Source organism: Muscardinus avellanarius (genome assembly GCF_963383645.1).
Source record: "Muscardinus avellanarius genome assembly, chromosome: 10".
Taxonomy (NCBI): Eukaryota; Metazoa; Chordata; class Mammalia; order Rodentia; family Gliridae; genus Muscardinus; species Muscardinus avellanarius.
In genome coordinates, this window is record NC_137796.1 from 88,552,006 (window position 1) to 88,575,341 (window position 23,336).

At 50.2% G+C, this 23,336-nt stretch overlaps 1 protein-coding gene across 1 annotated transcript in view; it reads right to left on the reverse strand.

Annotated features, from left to right (window-relative positions):
• The window catches only part of ITGAD (integrin subunit alpha D), a gene marked incomplete at both ends in the record, with an annotated part of 34,690 nt that extends 16,274 nt beyond the window's left edge, over positions 1-18,416 (reverse strand). Inside the window, 13 exons of the mRNA XM_080703885.1 lie at positions 88-228; positions 376-518; positions 602-731; positions 1,179-1,252; positions 1,421-1,571; positions 1,679-1,832; positions 3,915-4,060; positions 7,479-7,609; positions 11,826-11,940; positions 12,046-12,116; positions 12,236-12,339; positions 16,428-16,533; positions 18,386-18,416. Of these exons, the coding sequence (XP_080560011.1) occupies positions 88-228; positions 376-518; positions 602-731; positions 1,179-1,252; positions 1,421-1,571; positions 1,679-1,832; positions 3,915-4,060; positions 7,479-7,609; positions 11,826-11,940; positions 12,046-12,116; positions 12,236-12,339; positions 16,428-16,533; positions 18,386-18,416 (1,497 nt within the window). The remainder of the gene's footprint in view (positions 1-87; positions 229-375; positions 519-601; positions 732-1,178; positions 1,253-1,420; positions 1,572-1,678; positions 1,833-3,914; positions 4,061-7,478; positions 7,610-11,825; positions 11,941-12,045; positions 12,117-12,235; positions 12,340-16,427; positions 16,534-18,385) is intronic.
• Positions 18,417-23,336: the final 4,920 nt, after the last annotated feature.

A 23,336-nucleotide genomic window follows, 5' to 3' on the forward strand; every position in this document is an offset into this window, starting at 1 on the left:
TGCAGGGCAAAACACAGGGCCAGGCCAGTGCGGGCGACCCCCAACCCCCCCCCCCAAGACCCCAGAGTCCAGGCCATGGCCACTCACCCCCCTGGGCATGGGGCACACGGACACCCGGCCCCCTCGGGTCTGCTCGTAGTGATGGGGGGCCCCGACGAGCACCAGGTCCGTGTTGCCGTCGCTGTCCATGTCCACGGAGCACAGGGAGGCCCCAAAGTAGGAGCCGATCTGAGGGCAGAGCCCGAAGTCACACTCTTACCCCTGCTGGGCGCCCCTTCTGGGCCACACACTGGGACCCCGCAGCCCAGGGCCCCCAGCTTCTCCTCCTCTGCCCCCGGCTACCCTCCTGTCCCCTCAGCCTTCCTCCACACCGACCTGGCTCCCTGCGACTTCGGCCCTCGGACTCCACTGCCCCAAGGCCTGGGTGAAGATGACGACCTTCCCGGTGTGCTGATGGCGGGGGGCCCCCAGGACCAGATTCTGCACCCCCTTCCAAAGGGCCAGCTCGGCGGAGTAACCTGAGGGGCCAGTCCTCAGCACCGGGACCTCGCCCCTTCCCGGGCAGCTGTCCCGCCTGCCCCCACCCACGGGCTCTGCTCACCCAGGTAGGAGTCCCTCATGTCCACACCCTCCCGAGACACGTTGATGAAGGTGGGGCTCCTATTTGGGGGGTACAGGAAGGCACCTCCAGACCAGCTGAAGCTCCCCACGGCCCCCAGAACAGGCCCATCCTGGGAGGAAAGGATGCCAGGGCTGAGCACGCCTAATCCAGAGAAGTGCCTGACTTCTAGCATCTGTCTGTCCGTCCTGCTTCCTCCATGCCAGCCCTTCACCATTCCCGCCTCCTCTCGTGCCTGCACCTTCTCTACCCTCTTCTACCCCAGCGTTAGATTTCCTCACACACACATGTGCAGGCTCCATTCTCCTGGGAAGCCACCGCCCAGCCCCCAACATGGCCCTGGGGCCTTCCCAGCCAGACCCCCAGAGTTTCCCTCTGTTCACAAACACGTCATGAGACCTTGGCTATCCCAACACCTAACGCCCTGCGAATGGCTCTCCCTGGTCCGGCCGCGAATTTGAGCACCCAAGCTGCTGCTCCCTTCCTTCTGGGTCCAGCTCCCACTCAGGGCCCAGATCGGAGGCCTGAGACCCGTTGATCAAAGGCTCGCCCCACCCACCGTCGTGAGCACTGCGCTGAAGCCTTCTTGCGACAGCTCATGCTGAAAGGAGCTGCCTGTCCTCAACTGGGTTCCTGTGGGAGAAAAGGCCACTTCAGTTCTCCAAAACCACCAACCATGAGGACTCGGAGCAGAGGAGAATGCAGGCTGGGGCTCGGGCTCTAGGGAGCAGTGTGGGGTGAGAGGGGACAGTCGGGTGGGAGCCCCTTAGATTCCAAGGCCCGCACGTGTTCTCCACTTACCCTCCACCGCAAAGATCTTCTCCTGCAGCTGCATCTGAATGCTGCTGAGCGCCGCGAAGTTGTCCACCTTGAATATGTGGTCCTGCGCAGGCGCCGAGCCAATGGCACTCAGCTCTTGTCTGGCAGTGGGTTCCTGGAATGCATCTCCCACCTGCAGCAGAGGGGCAGAGAGGGGCAGCTGAGGAGGAGAAGCCCACAGGCCCTTGGTCCGGGCAAGGTGCCGGCTGAGCGGAGAGAGCCATGAAGAAGAGGCGGTACCCCAATGGCGTAGCGGATAATGCCGGCCTCCTCTGCCTGGGGGATGACGTCTCTGTATTCCAGGGGGTCTCTGTACTTCTGTCCATCGGTGATGACCACGAGGATCTTCCTGGCACTTCTGCGGGCTCCATTCTTGCTATGAAAGAGTTCTGTCCTGTCATGGTAGACAGGAAAATGACTACTAAGATATGGTGGGTTCTGAAAGCAGGGCGTGTCGGACTCTATGGAGCATGTTAAGAAATTGCTTGAGTGTGTGTGTGTGTTATGTGTGTGTGTGTGTGTGTGTGTGTGTGTGTGTGTGTTACTAGGAATTGAACCCAGGGGCATTCTACCTTTGATACACCCTTAGTCCTTTTTATTTTTTGTCTGGAGGTTGCTAGGTTGCTGAGAGTCTGGAGGTTAATCTGCTGAGGCAGAGGCTGTCCTCCAGCCTGTGATCTTCCTGTCTCAGCCTCCCACGTACTGGAATTATAGGCATGCACCACCATGCCCAGTCAGACCTAGATTTTTTTTTTTTAAACACAGGATGAAAATATTTTCCACCCTGATTATGACCATTGAGAATAAATCTGAAGAAAGGATAGGAATCGCACTGTGGATGGGATTTATTGATTCATTTGTATATATCCCTTCTCGTTTCTAAAGTACTGTAGGTGGCTAATTAGAGAGCTGTGGGTAATAGTTCTTTTTAAAACAAGTTTTCTTTCCTTTTTTAAAAAATGAAGTTTCATAGCTGGGCAGGGTGGCCCATGCCTGTGATCCCAGTACTTAGGAGGCTGAGATAGGTCACTTGCAGGTTCAAAGCCAGCCTCAACAATTTGGCAAGGCCTTGATTCAGAATAAAGAATAAAAAGAGCTTGGGGGCACGTTTATAATCCCAGCATTCTGGAGGCTGAGACCGGAGGGAGGATAAGGAAGATCGTTGCAGTTCTCCACAACTTAGTGATTCCCTGTTTCAAAATAAAGAATAAAAAATAGGGCAGAGGGTGTAGCTCAGAGGTCGAATGCCCCTGGGTTCCATCCCCAGACCCGCAAAAAAAAAAGAGCTTGGGGTGTAGCTTGGACATAGATTGCCCCTGGGTTCAATCAGAAAGAGAAAGAAAGAAAGAAAGAAAGAAAGAAAGAAAGAAAGAAAGAAAGAAAGAAAGAAAGAAAGAGGAAAGAAAAGATTCATTGTAAAATAAATAGAGAAGATGGGGATAACATTAAGGAGTTTTGGAGGGGTACTGGGGATTGAACCTAGGGACATTCTACCTCTGAGCTACACCCCCAGCCCTATTTTGTTTGAAACAGGGTCTCACTAGGATGGGAATTCACTACTTGCTGAGGCTGTCCTCGAACCTGCGATTCTTCTGTCTCAGCCTGCCAAGTCTGGGATCACAAGTGTCGACCACCAGCTTTGGAGTAGCTCCTGTTTGACCCCTCTGGTTTCTAGCACCATTGCCCAGGGGTGTGCAGGAAGCCAAAAATCCCGAGCATTCAGCCCAGTTCTTTTCCACAAGAACCACAACCTCTTCTCTCTAGCCCCCACCCCCACCCCACCTAAGCCACTTTCTGTGTGGAGCACCCGGCTCCAGGGCTGAGCAGGCACCCGTAAGTGTCCCGTGAATGCAGGGGGCATGGGTGGAGGAGGAAAGAGGGAGGGAGATGAGGGGGAAGGCACAAATAAGATGCTTGCAACAGTTCCCAAGCCTCCGCCTGGAACAGAGAGTGGGGCTGCGTCATTCTCAGGATTAAGACCACAGCCACGTGTCCAGCGGCCTCCTTTATACTCTGGGCTGAGCAACTCATGCCAGGACCTCACTGAATCCTTATAGGCAAGTTGTAAGTCTGTCCTTTGAGATTTTACCGAGCCTTAGAGTCAGTAACTCGCAGGGTTATTCGAGTAGCAAGAGTTAGCTAAGAAGGGGGTGCAGATGTTCCGGAATCAAATCGCAGGTTCTAGGGAGGCCAGCCCAGGCAAAGGGGAAGCAGGTGCAGAGGGGTCTGGTCCCACAGCAGGGAAACCGGGCACTGAGGGTGGGAGCACTCGGGGAGGACACTGCCTGCAGCCCCCAAGCTCCCCGTTAGCCCCTTTCTCCAGAGCCTCCGGGTCCGGGGAGGACACTGCCTGCACCCCCAAGCTCCCCGTTAGCCCCTTTCTCCAGAGCCTCCCGGGTCTGAGAAGGCCCGTGCTGAGTCAGCTCCAGGAAGTGCGGGAGCCACAGCGAGGGAGCCACAGCGAGGGAGGGCGTACACCACTTTCAGGATGCCGGTGGCCGTGAACGTCAGGCCTTTCAGCTGGACGATGGGATCCACCAGGCTCCGGGGGCGCGAGCTGCTCCGGAATTCGGAGAAGGTGAAGTGGGTCGCCAGGACGTTGGAGTACTGCATCAGGGAGAACTGCGAAGGCCAAGGAGACCCTGGGCTCAGCTGGTTAGGGATTTACTTGTTCCTTTATTTAATTGCTTACCTATTTTTTGCAGCAGAGTGGGACCCAGGGGCGCTTTAACATCCTCAGTACTTTTTTTTGGTGGCACTGAGGATTGAGCCCAGGGGCATTCTACCTACCTCCGAGCTACACCCTCAGCCCTAGTTTATTTTTATTTTGAAACAGGGTCTTGCTAGGTTGATGAGAGTCTCATTACTTGCTGAGGCTGTCCTCAAACCTGCAATCCTCCAGTGTTTCAGCCTTTGAGGTACTGGGATTACAAGTGTGTACCACCATACCTGTCTCCTAGCACTTTTTTTTTTTTTTTTTTAGGTACTGGGGATGGAACCCAGGGATGTTCTACCTCTAAACTATACCCCAAGCCCTATTTTTTATTTTTTATTTTGAAACAGGGTCTCACTGAGTTGCAAACGGCCTCACGAAGTAGCTGAAGCTGTCTGCCAACTACGATTCTCCTGTTTTAGCCTCCCAAATGCTGGAGTTACAAGCATGCTCCACCACCCCTGGCTTCCCAGTGCTTTTTAATTTTTATTTTGAAATAAGGTCTCACTAGCCGGGCGTGGTGGCGCACGCTTGTAATCCCCGCGCTTGGGAGGCAGAGACAGGAGGGTCGCGCAGATTCGAAGCCAGCTGTGCTGGCTTAAGAGACCCTGTTTCCAAAAATAAAAAAGTATAAAATAGGTCTGGGAACGCTGGGTGTGGTGGCGCAAGCTTGTAATCCCCGGGCTTGGGAGGCGGAGACAGGAGAATCACACAGGTTCGAAGCCAGCTGCGCTGGTTTAAGAGACCCTGTTTCCAAAAATAAAAAAGTAAGCTGGGCGTGGTGGCGCACACTTGTAATCCCCGTGCTTGGGAGGCTGAGACAGGAGGATCGTGCAGGTTCAAAGCCAGCCTCAGCTACTTAGTGAGGCTCTCAGCAACTTAGTGAGACCCTGTTTTCAAATAAAAAAAATATAAAAAATGGGTCTGGGAGTATAGCCCGGAAGTAGAAAGCCTCTGGGTTCCACCCCCAGTACCACCAAACAAAACAAAACAAAACCCCCCCCCCAAAAAATGAAAAAGTATAAAATAGGTCTGGGAGTCTAGCCCAGAGGTAGAAGGGCTTCCAGGGACCCCAGTAGCACCAAAATAATAATAATAATAATAATAATAATAATAATAATAAATAAGGTCCCACTAAATTGCTGAGGTTGTCCTCTAGCCTGTGATCCTCCTGTCTGTCTCCTGAGTACTGGAATTACCAGTGTGCACCACCATGCCCAGTTCAAGTTTGAGAATTCCAAACCTGAATTCTGATAAAAGAAGAATCTTCCAAGCTACAGATGATTTGGTTGTTGTTTTAATGAACTTTTAAGTTTTGAATAATTTTGGGTTTACAAACCATTTCCCATGTGTTTTAAGGTCCTACAAAAAATATACCAAAACCTGAAATGTGAAAATGCAAAAAACCCTAAAAAATTAAGATAAAATAATGCCCTTCTCCTCCTCCTCCTCCTCCTCCTCCTCCTCCTCCTCCTCCTCCTCCTCCTCCTTCTCCTCCTCCTCCTCCTTCTTTTTTGCGGTAGTAGGGATGGAACCCAGGGGCATTCTACCTCCAAGCCAGTCCTATTTTTTTATTCTTTATTTTGAAACAGGGTCTCACTGAGCTGCAGAGGGCCTCACTAAGTAGCTGAGGCTGTCCGCGAACCGCGATCCTCCTGTGTCAGCCTCCCGAATGCTGGGATTACAAGCGTGCGCCACCACGCCCGGCTTCAAATAATGCTTCTTTCATAATTAAAAAAGCCATTCCAATAGCAATGTTTGTTAAGCTTAGATATTTATAAAATGTATAACACATGAAGTCGATTTGCATATTTCATTACTTTCCAAGAATTTGTACCTACACATACAGACACGCTAGTTGGGAAGTAATAAGATAAAGAAGTTATGAATTAGACAGAAGACATAATGGAGAAATCACCACTCTCTTGGCTGAGTTCCCTTCAGTCAGATTTCGTAGCAATTTATTTTTATTTACTTTTGCAGTATCAGGTATCGAACCCAGGCCCTTACACACGCTGGGCAAGTGCGGTACCACGGAGCGACATCCCAGGCCTTTCTCATTTTTACTTTGAGACAGGGCCTCACTAAGTTGTCTGAGCTGGCCTCAAACTTGCAGCCCTCCGGCCTCAGCCTCTGGAATAGCTGGGGTTACAGCTACATTATTCGTAACATCCTTTCTTTTCTTTCTTTTCTCTTTGTGGTACTGGGGGTGGAGCCCAGGGGCATTCTTATCTCTGAGCTACAACCTCAGCCCTATTTTATTTATTTATTTATTTATTTATTTATTTATTTATTTATTTATTGGTGGTACTGGAGTTCCTGGAAGCCCTTCTTCCTCCGGGCTACACTCCCAGACCTATTTTATATTTTTGAAACAGGGTCTCTTACGCCAGCACGGCTGGCTTCGAACCTGCGGGATCCTCCTGTCTCCGCCTCCCAAGCGCGGGGATTACAAGCGTGCGCCACCACGCCCGGCCCCTATTTTATTTTTTGAAACAGGGTCTCCCTAAGTTGTGGAGGGCCTCACTAAGTTGCCGAAGCTGGTCACGATACAGCCTTTCAATGTTTTAAAATAGCATGAAAGCCAGGAGTGGTTGGTGCGTGCCCGTAATCCTAGTACTTGGGAGGCTGAGACAGGAGGATCACAGATTCGAGGACAGCCTCAGCGAGTAGAGAGACTCTCAACAACCTAGTGGGACCCCGTTACAAAACAAAAAGTAAAAAAGAGCTGGAAATTTAAATAAACAAAGAGCTGGGTGCAACTCAGAGGGAGAATGCTCCTGGGTTCAATCCCCAGTACCATGAATGAATAAATAAATAAATAAATAAATAAATAAATAAATAAATAACTGGGAGGGTAGCTCAGAGGTAGCATACCCTGTGTTTAATCCCCAGTAACACACACACACACACACACACACACACACACACACACACACACACAGAGGATGTAGCATGTGGCTACATTTTTTTTTTTTTTGGTGGTACTGGGGTTCCTGGAAGCCCTTCTATCTCTGGGCTACACTCCCAGACCTATTTTTTTACATTTTTTATTTGGAAACAGGGTCTCCTAAGCCAGCGCGCACAGCTGGCTTCGAACCTGTGCGATCCTCCTGTCTCTGCCTCCCAAGCGCGGGAATTACAAGCGTGCGCCACCATGCCCGGCTGTGGCCACATATTAAATGCCAGGGGAGGCCCTCCTAGCTCAGGCCTCACATTGGCCCCGCACTGGGCCTCTAGCCTCCGCTGAGCAACCCCACCGCCAGCCATGCTGGCCCCTTCCCAGGTCGGCCTCACTCCCCCCTGATGCCACTGCCCAGTATCCACCTGCGCGCTGGTGCCCTGGAACTGGTCCATCACCGCTCTGACGAAGTCCTTCATCTGGTCAAAGTCACTTTCGTCAATGCTGCCGGAGCCATCGATCAGGAAAGCGATGTCTATCTCTTGATTTGGACACTCTGCAGGAAGCACCAGAGGAATCCGAGAGCACGTGCGGGCCGCCGCCATCTCCGGGGCCAGAACCCCTCATTGCTCAACAGAGCCGGGCACCGGTCCCGGCGTGCCCACCCAAGCTCTGACCTGCTGCCGCATCTCTTATAGATTTGAGAAAGCTCATGAAGAATGTCGAGCACTCCTTTCTTCATAAAATTATTTTAGGATTATTTGGATTAATATGTATAATCGGAATTTTATTTATAAGCATTATAACTAAAACTGATGGGCAGCGGCTTGTGAGAGACTCAGGCAGCAGAGATTTTTTTTCCCAAGGATAGTTACTGGGCCAAACAATAAGTTCAAACTGACCTTAGTTAGAGCCACTGTATAAGACTGAGTTTGAGTCAGCCTGGTGAAGCGAGACGAAACACACTATGGTTGTTTAAATGTCTGGCACCCTTGCCCTAAACTTTATAGAAAATAGTAACTTTTACTGTCCTTGGCGATCCTGCTTGCATGACTATGCTCTTGCTTTTCTGCTAAAAAATAAAGTATAAAAACTATAACAAATCCTGAATAAAAGGAAGAAGGTTGAATCTATTTCTTGTGGTCATTCTTTCGTTTTCGACCTCGGTTTCCCCTCATCGACACACGAACCCCGACTCTGCTAGGGCTGGACCCCGGCACTGACCCCAGCACGGAGGAGGCCCAGATCTGCCACCCCAGCCTCTTCTCCCTCCGCGGAGTCCCCGTGGCTCCCTGCCTGCCTCCTGCACGGCCTGGAGGAGGGAGGAGGAAGCAGAGGGTAGGGGCCAGGTGGGCTCTGCATTCATCCAGTCAGCAGGTGCTAAACCCGTACTTTCAGGTTGCCATAGAAAACCTGGGAGGTAGACGGTTTTCTATGGTAATCATTAATTATAAAGATAAAACTGGTTAATGTATACGTCAGGTGCTTAAGACAGGGCCTGGCCCCTCAGATGGGCTGTTGTTATCACCACCCTTGCCATGTGCCAAGCATTTTTTTTTTTTTTTTTTTTGGTGGTACTGGGGTTCCTGGAAGCCCTTCTACCTCCGGGCTATACTCCCAGACCCATTTTTACATTTTTATTTGGAAACAGGGTCTCCTAAGCCAGCGCACGCGGCTGGCTTCAAACCTGCATGATCCTCCTGTCTCTGCCTCCCAAGCGTGGGGATTACAAGCGTGCGCCACCACGCCCGACTGTGCCAAGCCAAGCATTTCTTAGGTCGCTAGGGTACACCTGCAGGGGATGCTGGGGGATGCCACCTGACCTGCCCCCCTGCAAGACTGAGGCCTCTAATCCCAGTACTTGGGAGGCTGAGACAGGAGGATCACAGGATCAAGGCCAGCCTCAGCGACTTAGTGAGGTTCTCAGCAACTTAGTGAAACCCTGTTTCAAAGTAAAAAGGGTGGAGTGCGTAGCTCAGAGGTAGAATGTCTCTGAGTTCAATTCCTAGGACCAACCCCCTAATAAAAAAAGATTCCATCTCTGCCCAGTGGAGTTCACAATATAACGGAAAGACCAGCAAGTAGATGAGTAAGGAACAAGACCTTTCAGATTGTCTCCACACTCACTCATGCAGGGCTTCGTGGCCTGGGTGCAGCACCTAGTTGTCACCCCCACCAGTGCCCGCATCCTGTGCTGAGCGCTGGGGGAGCAGGTCACCACAGCACTGAGGTGCGATGACTGTGCCCCACAGCGGCTTTCCACTCACCACCGAAGAAAAAAGGTCTTTCCTCTCTATCCATCCCTCCCCTGCCCCGCTACTAGCTGGTGCTTTAAGGGTGCTGGGGAGAAGTAGAAGACTGCTTCTCTTCCTGCATCTCGTGTGTGTGTGTGTGTGTGTGTGCACGCGCGAGTGCAGATGTGCTACTAGGAACTGAACCCAGGGTCATTCTACTTCCAAGCTATAATCCCAGGCATCATTATCATTATTATTTATTATTATTATTATTATTATTATTATTATTGTATTTTTGTGATACTGGGGCTAGAACCCAGGGACATTGTACCTCCGAGCTACATCCCCAGCCCTATTTTATAGCCTTTTTATTTTTTGAAACAGGGTCTCACTGAGTTGCAAAGGGCCTCTCTAAATAGCAGAGGCTGTCATGAACTGTGATCCTCCAGTCTCAGCCTCCCAAATGCTGGGATAACAAGTGTGCACCACCACTCCTGGCCCCTTATTGTTTTTTTGTTTGAAAACAGGGCCTTGCGCTGGGTGTGGTGGTGCATGCTTGTAATCCCTGCACTTGGGAGGCGGAGACAGGAGGATTGCGCTCTCGCTGGCTTAAGAGACCCTGTTTCCAAATAAAAAAATATATAAAATAGGTCTGGGAGTGTAGCCCAGACGTAGAAGGGCTTCCATACCACAAAACACACACACACACACACACACACACACACACACACACACACACACAGGGCCTTGCTAGATAGCTGAGAGTCTCACTACATTGCTGAGACTGTCCTCCAGCCTGCAATCCTCCAGTCTCAGCCTCCCAAGTACTGGGACTACAGGTGTGCACCACCGTGCCTGGCTCCTGCATCTTCAATCCAGCCATCCACACAGCAGGCTGAGAATCCTCGGGTGCTCCCTGCTACGCCACCCGCCCGCATCTGGGGGGCTGACATCTTGCATTTGTGCAACTTTTTCGACTACATCGTGAGGCCATCGCCGTGTTCTCAATCAGACCAGACCCACAGCGAGCTCTCAAGACGTCTCTTCTGCCTCTTGCTCCTTTTGCTGTACCCACTGGGCTCCCATCAGCAGGTGCCTGGATGGAGCCGAGCATCTTTGAAAAAGGACTAATTGGGCAAGGCTGGCTCGGGCTTTGGGCTCTGCCTCTTTCCACTGGTGGGAACTCATCTCTGGACTGCAGCTTTCTCGCCTGTGAAATGGGAATCTTCCTGCCTACCACCCAGGGATCTTGTAAGGATGGGCTAAGGAGACGCCCCCCAGGCACCAGCATTTCCTGGTGCTCTGGTGCTACTCGGGGGTGGGGCCCCAGTCCTTTCTACTTTCTGCCCAAACCTGCCTTGCCTGTGCCAGTGTGTGCTCCCGCCTCCTCTATGTCAGGCGTCCACCTCGTGAGCTCCGCAGACATCGGTGAGGAGACCCATGTTTAAATACCACACCACCCACCCTGGCTTCAGGCATCTCGGGTCCCCTCTCCCATCCTCTGTTCTTTGTAGAAATTCTGCTCTCACAGTGCGGTGGGAGGGGGTGTGTTTCTGCTGCTGCCCCAACTCTGGCTAAAGTCTGCCATGCCTGGCTTCATGGCCTCTCTGGCTAAAGCCTTGATCTCAGTCCAAACACACATTCCTCAGCCGGGAAATGAGTCAGAGAGCTCTAACACGTTATGCGCCAGGCAGGGATCTCAGCACCTTACACACATTAAATCCTCTCGTCTTTATGACCACCATGATTGTTAAGCCCCATTTACCAGTGAGGAAACCAAAGCCCAAAGAATGAGGTCATTGCCCACGGACGTGGAAACCTCAACGGCACCAGCGCCATTATGCAGACGGACTCTCAGAGAAATGTCACTGTGGTGTCCCAGAGCCATTCTCTGTGGAAGACACTGATGCTGACAAGGTCGTGCATCCAGCTTCCCACCCACCGCTCTATCATTGCTCCCCTTACAGGGGAAGGGGTTAGTTTGGTGGTCCTGGCAGCTCAGCAACGAATACCCAGAATTGCCTCCTTAAGTATGTATTTATTTTGGTACGGGGGATGCCATCCAGGGGCATTCGACCTCCAAGCTACAGTCCTAGCCCTTTTTATTTTGAGACAGGATCTCACTAAATTGCTGAGACTGGCCTTGAGTCCACAATCCTCCCATCTCAGTCTCCCAAGTACTGGGGTCACAGGTGTGCGCCACGGTACCCAGCGGAGAATCGTCTTCTTCATGGACTTCATCTTTACTGCATGCTTTGGTCGTCTAAGGCCATTCCTTTGAAATGTAAGAACTATCTATGCACCTGTCACCAATCGTCAGACCCTCCTGCTTCCCAGAAGCCACACACCAACTCCCCTCCACCCTCATCAGCTGAGGGTCCCCACCCTCCTTGCCAGGCCTCCCTTGGGTGCAGTTTGCCGAGTCTCTGCTTGGCCACGATTGGTCCTCCAGGAGAGGACCACGGGCCCAGGATGCTCTGCTGCTCCTCCGTACCAGTGTGCACCCCCACAGAATCCCCATCTCTACCTGGGACCTACCTGGGAGCGCAGCTGGGACCATCCGGATGAGCCGCATGTGGGGGTCCAGGAGGAGACAGGAGCCCTTTACATACACGTTCTCCCCACAAGCTCTGTGTGCAGTTGGGCCACAAGCCTGGAGGTAAAGACCCTGAGCAAGGGGGCCCCCGGACCCCCTCTCCTCTGGTCCGTCCCTTCAGCCCGGCCTCCTCCTGACCCTCCTGTGACCCAGATGACTCACCAGAAGCCAGGAGCCATTAGTGGAGGCTGCCAGGGACAGGCCCAGGGACATGTTCACGGCCTCTAGCGGGGCTGGGAGGGCAGACACATCACACTGGATGGCACACTCATTGGGGGCTTCTGGGCTGGAGCCAGGGGGGCACGCATGGGAGTTGGAAAGCTGGGGCGGATGCCTGGGTCAGGTCACTCACCGTGCAGCGCGGCGGGTTGGCAGGTGCCCGTGGCCGGCGCACAGTCGTATAACTGTCCCGTTTGGTTGACCGCCACCACCTCCAGGGGCGCTCCCACCACAAGTCTGGAGGCACAACCATGGCGCACCATCAAAGGAGGTGGGGACATGTAGGGGCAGGAGGTATCTCGGGAGGAAGAAGTGAGACTTCAAGTGGGAAGTTCTTTTGCCACCCGAGAGGCAGGCCAGAAACCAGGACCTGGGTTTAACCCCATAGCGGGAAGACTCAGGACTGAGCTGGGGAGTTTTGTTTATTTGTTCTTTCAGGGTGCACAGGTAAATATGTGAGTATACACATTATTTATGTAAATATGTGGGTACATAAATTCTTTGGCTTTTAAAAACATTTACCGAGCTGGGCATGGTGGTGCATGCTTATAATCCCAGCATTCAGGATGCTGAGACAGGAGGATCGCAGTTTGCAGACAGCCTCAGTTACTTAGTGAGACCCTCTGCAACTCAGTGAGACCCTGCTTCAAAATAATGAATAAAAAAATAGGGCTGGGGTGTAGCTTGGAGGTTGAATGCCCCTGGGTTCCATCTCTAGCACTGCAATAAATAAATAAATAAATAAATAAATAAATAAATAAATATAAATTTACCTACCCATAAAAACTATTTTAAAAGAAAAATGGCTTTCCCAATCATGAATAAGGACCTTGTATTTGTGAGGAATTCTCATGAACCACCCCCCAAAAATAATCACCTCAAGTGAAATGGAACAATTTCCTGACATCAAAAGCTTTCAAAACGGAGTTGATTTTGTAATTAATTGAACCCATTTAAAAATAAGATAAACATTTTTTTTGCAGTACTGGGGATGGAACCCAGGGGCATTCTACCTCCGAGCTACACTCCCAGTCCTAGTTTTTATTATTTATTTATTTTTGGCAGTACTGGGGATGGAACCCAGGGGAATTCTACCTCCGAGCTATGCCCTAGCTCTATTTTTTATTCTTTATTTTGAAACAGGGTCTCACTGAGTTGCAAAGGGCCTCACTAAGTAGCTGAATCTGTCCATGAATCGCCATCCTCCTGTCTCTGCCTCCCAAGCATGGGGATTACAAGCATGAGCCATCACCCCCGGCTTATTCTTTATTTTGAAGCAGGGTCTCACTGAGTTGCAAAGGGCCTCACTAAGTAGCCGAGGCTGTCTGCAAACCGCGATCCTCCTGTCTCAGCCTCCCAAATGCTGGGATACAAGCGTGCGCCACCACGCCCAGCTGTACATTTGTATTCTGATACAGCTACTTTAAGTTGCCCGTTCAATTTAAATACAGATTTGCACCTATTATCATATAGGTGCAAATCATTTATTTCGAAAACTCCCTAAAAGGAATGAAAAATAGAACTGAAAACATATTATCACTACTAACAACCTCTTCACTGGATGAGAAAACTAGACAAAGGCTAATGCTCGTACGTCTTAATCAGCTGAGCAAGGCTTAGTAAGGATTCCTTTTAGAGAGCCACTCCTTTACTGAAAACAGCGCCTGTGCTCGCTGACTCACGGGAGGCCAAAGGCTTTGCTGATGAAAACCTGAACAGACGGCGGGAGGGGCAGCAGTCAGGGACCTGATGGAATAAACGAGAAACAAGCCAGGCGTGGTGGCGCACACTGTAATCCCAGTGCTTAGGAGGCTGAGACAGGAGGATCGCAGGCTGAAGCCAGCTTCAGCAATTTAGCAAGGCCCTCAGCATCTTAGCGAGAATCTATTAAAAAAAATAGAATAAAATAAAATAGGCCTGGGGGGATAGCTCACATACTACTGGGTTAAATCTCCAGTGCCAATAAATAAACAAATAAATAAAACTTTTAGTCTAAACTAGCAACTTGCATTTTTTAAAATCCCATTCATTCCTTACAGGTTGACTCATCTTTTCAATATTCAACTTATGACTCAAAAGAAGCCAGGAACAATTTTATAGAATCAGAATGTTACCAAATAGATAATTGCTTAATATAAATACTGTAATCAATAAATGGTTTTATATTCCTTTTTTAAAAAACAGTCTAACATCAGGTGTGGTGGTGCACGCCTTTAATTCCAGTACTTGGGAGACTGAGGCAGAAGGATCAGAGGTTAAAGGCCAGCCTCAGCAACTTACAGCAAGACTTTCAGTAACGTAGTGAGATCCTATATCAGAACAAAAATTATATAAATATAAAAAGGGCTGTGGGTGTATCTTGGAGATAAAATGTCTTTGAGTCCAATCCTCAGTACCACAAAATAAATAAATAAGCAGATCAATAAATAAATAAAATAAAATGGGATCTAAAACAAATGGCTGTTTCATGGGAGTGAGAGCAGTGAGAGGGGTGGAACCCAGGAGCTTTCTACCTCTGGACTACACTCCCAGCCCTATTTTATATTTTATTTGGAAACAGGGTCTTACTAAGTTGCTGAGAGCCTCACTAAGTAGCTGAGGCTGGCTTCGAACCTGTGCTTTCCTCCTGTCTCAGCCTCCCAAGCACTGAGATTACAAATGTGCGCCACCACGCCCGGCTGCCTGGGTGTACACTTATGTAAAAATACCAGCGAGCCTTAAGAGGCTTAGACAAGAGGATCACAGATTAGAGTGTAGCTCAGAGGTAGACTGACCTGAGTTCAATCCTTAGTACCAAAGAGAAAGAAAGAAGCAAAAAAGAAAGAAAGAGGAAGAAAGAAAGGAGAGAAAGAAGGAAGAAAGACCATTGAGTTGGACCCTTTGGATTTGTGAGCTTCAATCTATCTGTTATATTTCAAAACAAAGAGAAAACAAAATCCTGGCACCTGCCACCAGGCCCTTGCTTTCATCCCGGCAGCCAGCCAGCTGGGCAAGGGAGCGGGCGGGAGGTTTAGAGCTCTGTGGCCTCAGGAGTGCCTTGCTGGCCTGCTGAAAGCCTGGGCTCTGGCGCAGCCGCCTCCACCTCCCCTTGCCGGTCCTCCGGGAAGTCCCCATCTGGCTTTGATGTCCCCCTTCCTGGCCCTCCCACGCTTTGGGCACATCTGTATCACACCAGGACTTGAACTCTCTGGGTCTCCGTATCTGAGACAAGAGAATGCGAGCTCCTGAAGGAGGACCAGGCATAGAATATGCGGGTCCTGATGAAAAAAAAAAAAAAATGTGAGCCGGGCGTGGTGGCGCACGCTTGTAATCCCCGCGCTTGGGAGGTGGAGACAGGAGGGTTGCGCAGGTTCGAAGCCAGCCACACTGGCTTAAGAGACCCTGTTTAAAAAAAAAATGTGTATATCTATATCTATATCTATATCTATATCTATATCTATATTTATATCTATATATATATATATATATATCTGGGAGTTGGGAGTTTAGCCTGGAGGTAGAAGGGTTTCCAGGAACCCCAGTACCACAAAAACAAACAAAAAAAATGTGAGGCCTCTTGGGATTAGGGAGAACATGTGTGTGTGTGTGTGTGTTACTGGGGCTCAAACCCAAGGGCGTTCTATCTCTGAGCTGTGCCCCCAGCCCTATTTTATTCTTTTAATTTGAAACAGGGTCTAGCTAAGTTGTGGAGGGTCTAAGTTGTTGAGGCTGTCTTTGAACCTGCGATCTTCCTATCTCAGCCTCCCAAGTACTGGGATGACATGTGTGCGCCACTGTGCCCGGCTTGTGGAGAAATTTTTTCCTTTCTTCCAGTGTGTGTGTGTGTGTGTGTGTGTGTGTGTGTGCACACGCGCGCGCGTGCTCACGCTAATTGCTATTAACACGGTCACTCCCTCCAGCTCAGGGATACCCACTGGGGTAGTACACCTGACCCTGACCTTGCTGGTGGGCAGCTGGTGGCTGAGCTGGGGACAGGCAGTCCACTCCTGAGCCGAGGCCGTAAACCCCCCAGCACATCTCCATCCTTCTACCAGTCTTCACTTAGAAAACACAAATGCAAAGGTAAAATCATTTAAGGGTTTCAAGAGCCCAAAGGCAGGATGTTAACTCCAAGTGCAGTGAGTGTGGGCACTGGGCAGCCACAATGGTTGCCTGCCAAGAAGCTGCCATCCCTGCATCTGATTCTGAGCAGGCCGAGGCCTCTCTCTCAAGGCCGGATCTCCCCTAGTTTTGCGGCCCTTCCTGGGATCATCAGTACTGTGGCCACGGCGGCCACCCGCCCGCAGGACCCCATGGGACTGGGGGTGGGCAGTGAGCGGGCCTACCGAGATCCACCAAACTGCGCCACGGTCTGCCCAAAGCCAGCCGCGTCCTCGCTGAAGACCGTGGGATTGTCCACATCCAGGTTGAATCCACGACAAGAAGCCAGGACTGAGGAATACAGGGGGTGGGGGCATGGAGGGGTCAGAAAAGCCCAACCCCCACTGCCCCTGGCCTCTCCATATCTGCCCCCCTCCAGCCTTGGTTCTCACCAGCTCAGGAGGACCAAGCCCTCTCCTTCCACCACGACTACGCATTTGCCGACTGCAGGTTCCCATCCCTCTCCCTACTTCAAAAATAAGCCCAGTGGTAAAGAGTAACCATCCAAAGAAACCCCCTCAGAGACACTTCAAGGACAGCCAGAATCTGAAATCTGGCCAGTCACCTCCTGCTATGTTAGATCAGGAGTGTTCCTTAAAGACAAGGTCACCGAGAAATTCATTGTCTAAGCTGAGACCTGAGGGTGAAAGGGACACCATTAAAATCATGGTGGTGCACTCCTGTAACCCCAGGACTTGGGAAGCTGAGACAGAGGATCGCAGGGTTGAGCAGAGCCTCAGCAACTTAGTGAGGCTCTCAGCAGTTTAGTGAGACCCTGTTTCAAAATAAAAAACAAAATAGGGCTTGGGGCTGTAGCTTAGAGGTAGAACGTTCCTGGGTTCGCTTCCCGGGACCCCCCCCTACATCACACTCGGACTGTCCCAGGGCACCAGCATAAAGACCGCCCTGATTGCACCATCTTCTCCTTACACAGACACCCCAAAGACCCGTGGGGAACAGATTGTGGGGTTTGTGATGAATTGTTTGTAGTTAAGTGTTTGCCATGTCCCCGATCTTGGTGCCAGGCTCTCGGAGGAAACGATTTTTCTTGTCCTTCAGTGTCTGTCTTAGGGCCTGGTCCTCAGCAGCTGAATCCTTTCGCCAACAGAACAACACAGCGGCTGGCGCAGCCGGGGTCCCAGCTGCTCTCTGACCCTCACCTGGTGATGCTCCGGTGCAGGCCGCTGAGCTCCCACCGATGCGTTCCTCCCTCTTCCCGCTCCTCCCGCTCCCAAGCACTGGGCTCTCCTCTACTCCAACCCCAAGAAGACGCAGTTCAGTTCTAAGAGGGCTAAGTGTCTGGCCAGGCATGATGGGGAGACCCCTGAAGACGGCTTCTGGGACGAGGCCAGGGGCTTAGGAAGCTGCGGCCCTGTGTGAGGGAGCGTGCCCACACCTTCCTCCTTCAAGGGATTCTGTCTGAGGCTGAAAGAAGCCCCCTCCCCACTGTGACCTGACAGACAGATGGACATAAGGGCGAGGCAGGTGACACTGAAAGTGAGGTGGGGAGGGAGCAGCAGGGAAGGACGGGCCCAGAGCCTGTCCCTACCTCAGTAGGCGGCCATTACCAAGTGCCGCCACCAAGAGCTGCAGGACCTGCCCGTTTCTAAAGAGACGCGGGAGCACGGGAGCACGGGAGCATGGGCCGTCTGTGTGAGCTTTAAGGACACATGAGTCTGGGCCCAATACAGTCTTCAAACTGTGGCCTGTAGCCGGGGGTGGTGGCGCACGCCTGTGAGCCCAGTACTTAGGAGGCTGAGACAGGAGGATTGTAGGATCAAGACCAGCTCCAGCAACCTAGCGAGACCCGTTTCCAAACAAAAAAAAACCAAAAAGGGTTGGGGGTGTAGCTTGTAGATAGAATGCCTCTCCTTAGCAGCAGTGGGAAACCCGCCTGAAAACAGGACTTGAGGGAATCCATCCCCCTTCCCTGGTGGCTGGAGGAGGAGCTGGGCAGGCTGCTCCCCACCCAGCGCCCACACAGGGCCCCAGGGCTGGGAGGGAGAGAGGCCTTGGAGGGCAGTTCAGTCTCACCTGGATTCAAGCCATCCCTCCTCCCAAGGCAGACTCTGACCCGACTCCACCTGCCCGCTGCCCGCACCGCACACTCAAGCTTCTCCCCAGCCCCCAGCGCCCCACTCACCACCCAGGAGGAGGACAAGGCCCAAGGCCATCCTGGAGCAGGGCCAGAGGGGGAAGTGGAGGCCCGGGTGGTAGCAGAGCACTGAGGGTGCTCGGCCTCCTGGGGGGTAGATAAAATAATGACTCAGGGCTTCGAAGGGGCGGGAGGAGGGGCGCAGCAGGGAAGAGGACATTGGTTAATCATAGAACAGATGTGGGGCAGATGCCAAAGACACCCCAGAGAAAAAGGCCTCCTACTCGCCCACCACCACCTACAGGGGTCAGGCTTCATCCTCCCAGAAGCCCCCCGCCTCGCCCCTGCTCTTGTGAGCAGGTTGGTACTCAGGAGCCCACAGCTCTGGGGCCTCGGGCCCTCTGTGGCTGCGCACAAGGAGAGGGGAGGGACGCTAGACAGACAGCACTAGATGCTCAGACACCTGGATGGAGCTGGGAGAGTGGGGTACCACCCCAGAGTGTCGAGGGTGTGGGGCGGTGGAGGGAACATGCCCCAGGTTGGGGTGTTAGTTAAAAAGCAGGCCCCAGCTGGGTGTGGTAGAGCACACTTGTAATCTTAGTACTTGGGAGGCTGAGAGGAGGATCACACAGGTTCAAGGGCCAGGCTTAGCAATTTAGAGAGGCCCTTAACAACTTAGTGAGATCCTGTTTCAAAACAAATAAAATAGGGACTGGGGGGGGGTAGAATGCCCTTGGGTTCAGTTCCCAGAATCACACACACACACACACACACACACACACACACACCCTTCCAAAGACTGGATAATCAAAATGTTAAGTTCATACAGTGGACTTAGCAGTAAGTAAAACAGACTACAGAAGTATACAACGCAAAGATGAACTAAATTTTAGGGGTGGGGTGAGTGCTGGGTATTGGATCTAGGGGCACTCTACATCCCCAGCCCCTCTTTTTAAAAAAAAGTATTATGATGAACAGTGTCTAAGTCGCTATCTCACAAGTTACTGAGGCTGGCCTCACACTTGTGATCCTCCTCTCTCAGCCTTCTAAGAACTGGGATTACAGGCATACACACCATGCTCAGCTAAGATGAACTCAATTTTATCTTAGGTCAAAGAAGCCAGACACTAAAAGGCAAATGTACAGTCCCTTTCATCGGAAGTAAAGACAACAGCAGACAAAACTAATCTAGGAAGCTAGAAATCAGAAGCGTCATTGCCTCTGTTGGGAGGGGTTTTTGACATTTGTCAAACTTAGTGCTTAACCCTTTTCAACGTTTGCTACATGGGGAAGGGGAGTGTGCTGCAGGTAGGTAAATGAATGGTTGCTATTTATTCTCTGCAATCTTATTTTTTATTATTTTTTAATCTGAAAGAAGATTTTTTTTTTCCTCTGAAACAAACACATTTGGAGAGGGTGAAAAGCCATTGGCTGCTGACATATTATGACCTATTTTAATTTTAATGCCTCCTTTCCCTACACACACACAATGTCCAGATGACTTCAGAGAGGGTATGGTTTTTTTAAAAATTTTCGTGTTGGTGCATTGTCGTCATACGTCTTAATGGGGTACAAGATGGTGAGGCACACGCACACATCACTCATTTAGCCCTTCCCCCGTTTCTCCCCCCTCCTCATGATTGGCCTAGTGATTGACTGATATGTTGTGAACGTACGCGATGTACATTAGAGAATTTCCCCCTCCCCTCCCATCCCCTCTGGTCGCCTTATTTGTTCATCTATGGTTTCCCCTTCTTCATCTAGAGTTTCTCCTATGACCCATTAACATGTATATTAAAGATGGAGTATAACAATATAAAACTGTTTACTAAACAAATGTTTTACCTCAATTTACTCCGCCTGGTATTTAAGGGACGGCAGAGATGAATTCTGCACAGGGACGATGCCCTCAAAGGACGTTTGACTGGGCCATGGCCACTGGCTGAGGCCGATTCAGTTTCTTCCTCTCAAAGACTGCTCGCCAGCCTTTCCTGCAGAGGTCGACGGTGACGGCCCCTCCGGCACTGAGGGGTCTGCAGCGGGCGGCACTCGTCATCTTCCTGTGGGTTCGTGACCTTTCTCCGCGTTTGGAACCACAAAGTAACTTCTGGAGGGTTCTCTTTGGCACAAACATTTACAGCGCTCTGCATTTCCCCCACTTTCGTTGCCCTTCTCTTTGAGTTACCATCACATTTGACACGTAATCTTACTTTTTTGACTTCTTTGCACAAATGGCGCGGAAGGCCGATGTTTTGCTGATTTCAACAACTGCCAGTGTTTCCAACCTTTTGCCTCCATTGCAGTATCTCTTGTCTCAGCAAAAGTTATCTGTTTCCCAGTCAGTTTTAGAGAACAATAAGGGCCTAAGGCAGTGAGATTCAGACACTTGTGGGCACCATGCCCTGCCAGGAAAGCATCTTTCTTCTGGACCCAGGGCCAAGGCTGCTAAGGTGATGTCCTCAAACCCTGGGCACCCTCCAGCGACTGCATAGGGACTTCTCCAGGCCTACACGAGCCAATTCTCAGCCTTTTTTTTGTTTTTTTTTGGTGGTACTGGGGTTCCTGGAAGCCCTTCTATCTCCGGGATACACTCCCACGGGCTACACTCCCAGACCTATTTTTTAACTTTTTTTTTTTTTTTTTATGTGGAAACAGGGTCTCTTAAGCCAGTGAGGCTGGCTCCGAACCAGCGCAATCCTCCTGTCTCCGCGTCCCAAGCACGGGGATTACAAGCGTGCGCCACCACGCCCGGCTTCTACCCCCATTTTTTATTCTTTATTTTGAAACAGGGTCTCACTGAGTTGCAAAGGGCTTCAGTAAGTAGCTGAGGCTGGCCGCGAACCGTGATCCCTCAGTCCCAGCCTATAAAATGCTGGGGTTACAAGCGTGTGCCACCACGCCGGGGCTCAATTCTCAGTATTTTTTTTTTTTTAAAGTTATCTCTAGCCGGGCATAGTGGCGTATGCCTGTAATCTCAATACTTGGTAGGCTGAGACAGGAGGATCACAGGTTTATAGCCAGCCTCAGCAAACCCGTGAGGCTGTCAGCAACAGAGTGAGACCCTGTTTCAAACATTAGAAAATTAAAACCGGTGTGGTGATGCACACTTGTAATCTCAGCACTTGGGAGGCTGAGACAGGAGGATTGCAGGTTCACGGCCAGCCTCAGTACTTAGTGAGGCCCTCGGCAACTTAGTGAGACCCTGTTTCAAAATAAAGAATTTTTAAAAATCAAGCTGGGGGTGTGGCTTGGAGGTAGAATGCCCCTGAATTAAATCCCCAGCACTACACACAAAAAATGAAATGAAATGAAATGAAATAAAATAAAATAGGACAGAGGTATAGCTTCGAGGCAGAATACCACTGGGTTCCAACTTCAATACCACAAAAGAGTTTGTCCTAAAAAATAATCAACTTCTCTATTTTGGTGGTACTGGGGTTCCTGGAAACCCTTTTACCTCCGGACTACACTCCCAGACCTATTTTATACTTATTTTAAAATTTGGAAACAGGGTTTCTTAAGCCAGCGAGGCTGGCTTCGAACCTGCGCGATCCTCCTGTCTCCGCCACTCGAACGCGGGGATTACAAGCATGCGCCACCAAGCCCGGCCAACTTCTATATTTGATAATCTTTTCAAATCAGTGAGAGGGACGATATTTTGTAAACTTTCACCAGAATGATTGAAACCCGCCCCAGTCATGGAAAGCCTGGATCACAGGTCCTCACAGCTCGAGGCCCCATCTCACGCTTTGTTTTGTTCTATTCCTTTTATTCTTTTGTTTGCTTGTTTGATTTTGTGGTATGCGGATTGAATTCAGCAGCTTTCTGCCTCCAAGTTACACCCCCAGCTCTAGTTTATTCTTTATTTGGAAATAGAATCTCACTAAGTTGCGGAGTCTGTCCTTGAACCCGCGATCCTCCTGTCTCAGTCTCCCAAGTACTGGGATTTTAAGTGTGTGCCATCATGGCTGGCTTGTATTTTGTTTATTTATTTTATTTTTTTATATTACTGGGAATTGAACTCAGAGGCATTCTTCCTCTGAGCTATGCCCCCAGACCGCTTTTATTTTTTATTTGTAAACAAGAATCTCACTAAGTTGTTGAGAGCCTCATTAAATAGCTGAGACTATCCTTAGACCTGTCATCCTCCTCTCTCAGCCTCCCAAGCACTAGGATTACAAGCGTGTACCACCAACTCTACCTTTTATTTTATTTTGAAACAGGGTCTTTCCAAATTGCTGAGGCTATCCTCAAACCTGCAATCTTCCAGTCTCGGCTTTCCACCTACTGTGTTTACAGGCGTGAAACACTGTACCCAGCTTGTTTGGTTGGGTTTTTAATCAATACCTAATAATTAAACATATTTATGGTGCAATAATTTCATACATGTATATGACGTATAACGATCAAATCGGGATGATTAGTATTTCCAACTTCTCAAACACTGATCATATCTAAGTGTTGAGAACCTTCAGACTCTTGTTTTCTAGCTGTTGGAAGTTGATCATAAATCATCACAGACTCCACCGACCCTGCTGTGCTACAGAACAGCAGAACAAATTCTCTCACTGTATTTTAGGACTCGTTATCCAACCTCTCTCCTTTCCCTTTCCCCTTTTTCTTTCTCAATTTCTAGTGGCCACTATTACACTCTTCTATGCAATTGACTTTTTATAGCTTCTGTAAATAACTGAGTAACACGTAGTATTTGTCTTCTGTGCTAATGTCCTCCAGTTCCATCTGCATTGCTACGAACGAGAGGATTTAATTCTTTTCATAGCTAAATAATATTCCATCTTGTAGAACAAAATTGTGCCACTTGTAGGAAATAATGCTCTGTCCAGGCCGGGCATAGTGGCGTCCACTTGTGATCCCAGCATTCGGGAGGCAGAGACCGGAGGATCACGGTTCGCAGACAGCCTCAGCTACTTAGTGAGGTCCTCCGCAACTCAGTGAGACCCTGTTTCAAAAAATAAAAAAAGACTAAAAAATAGGACCG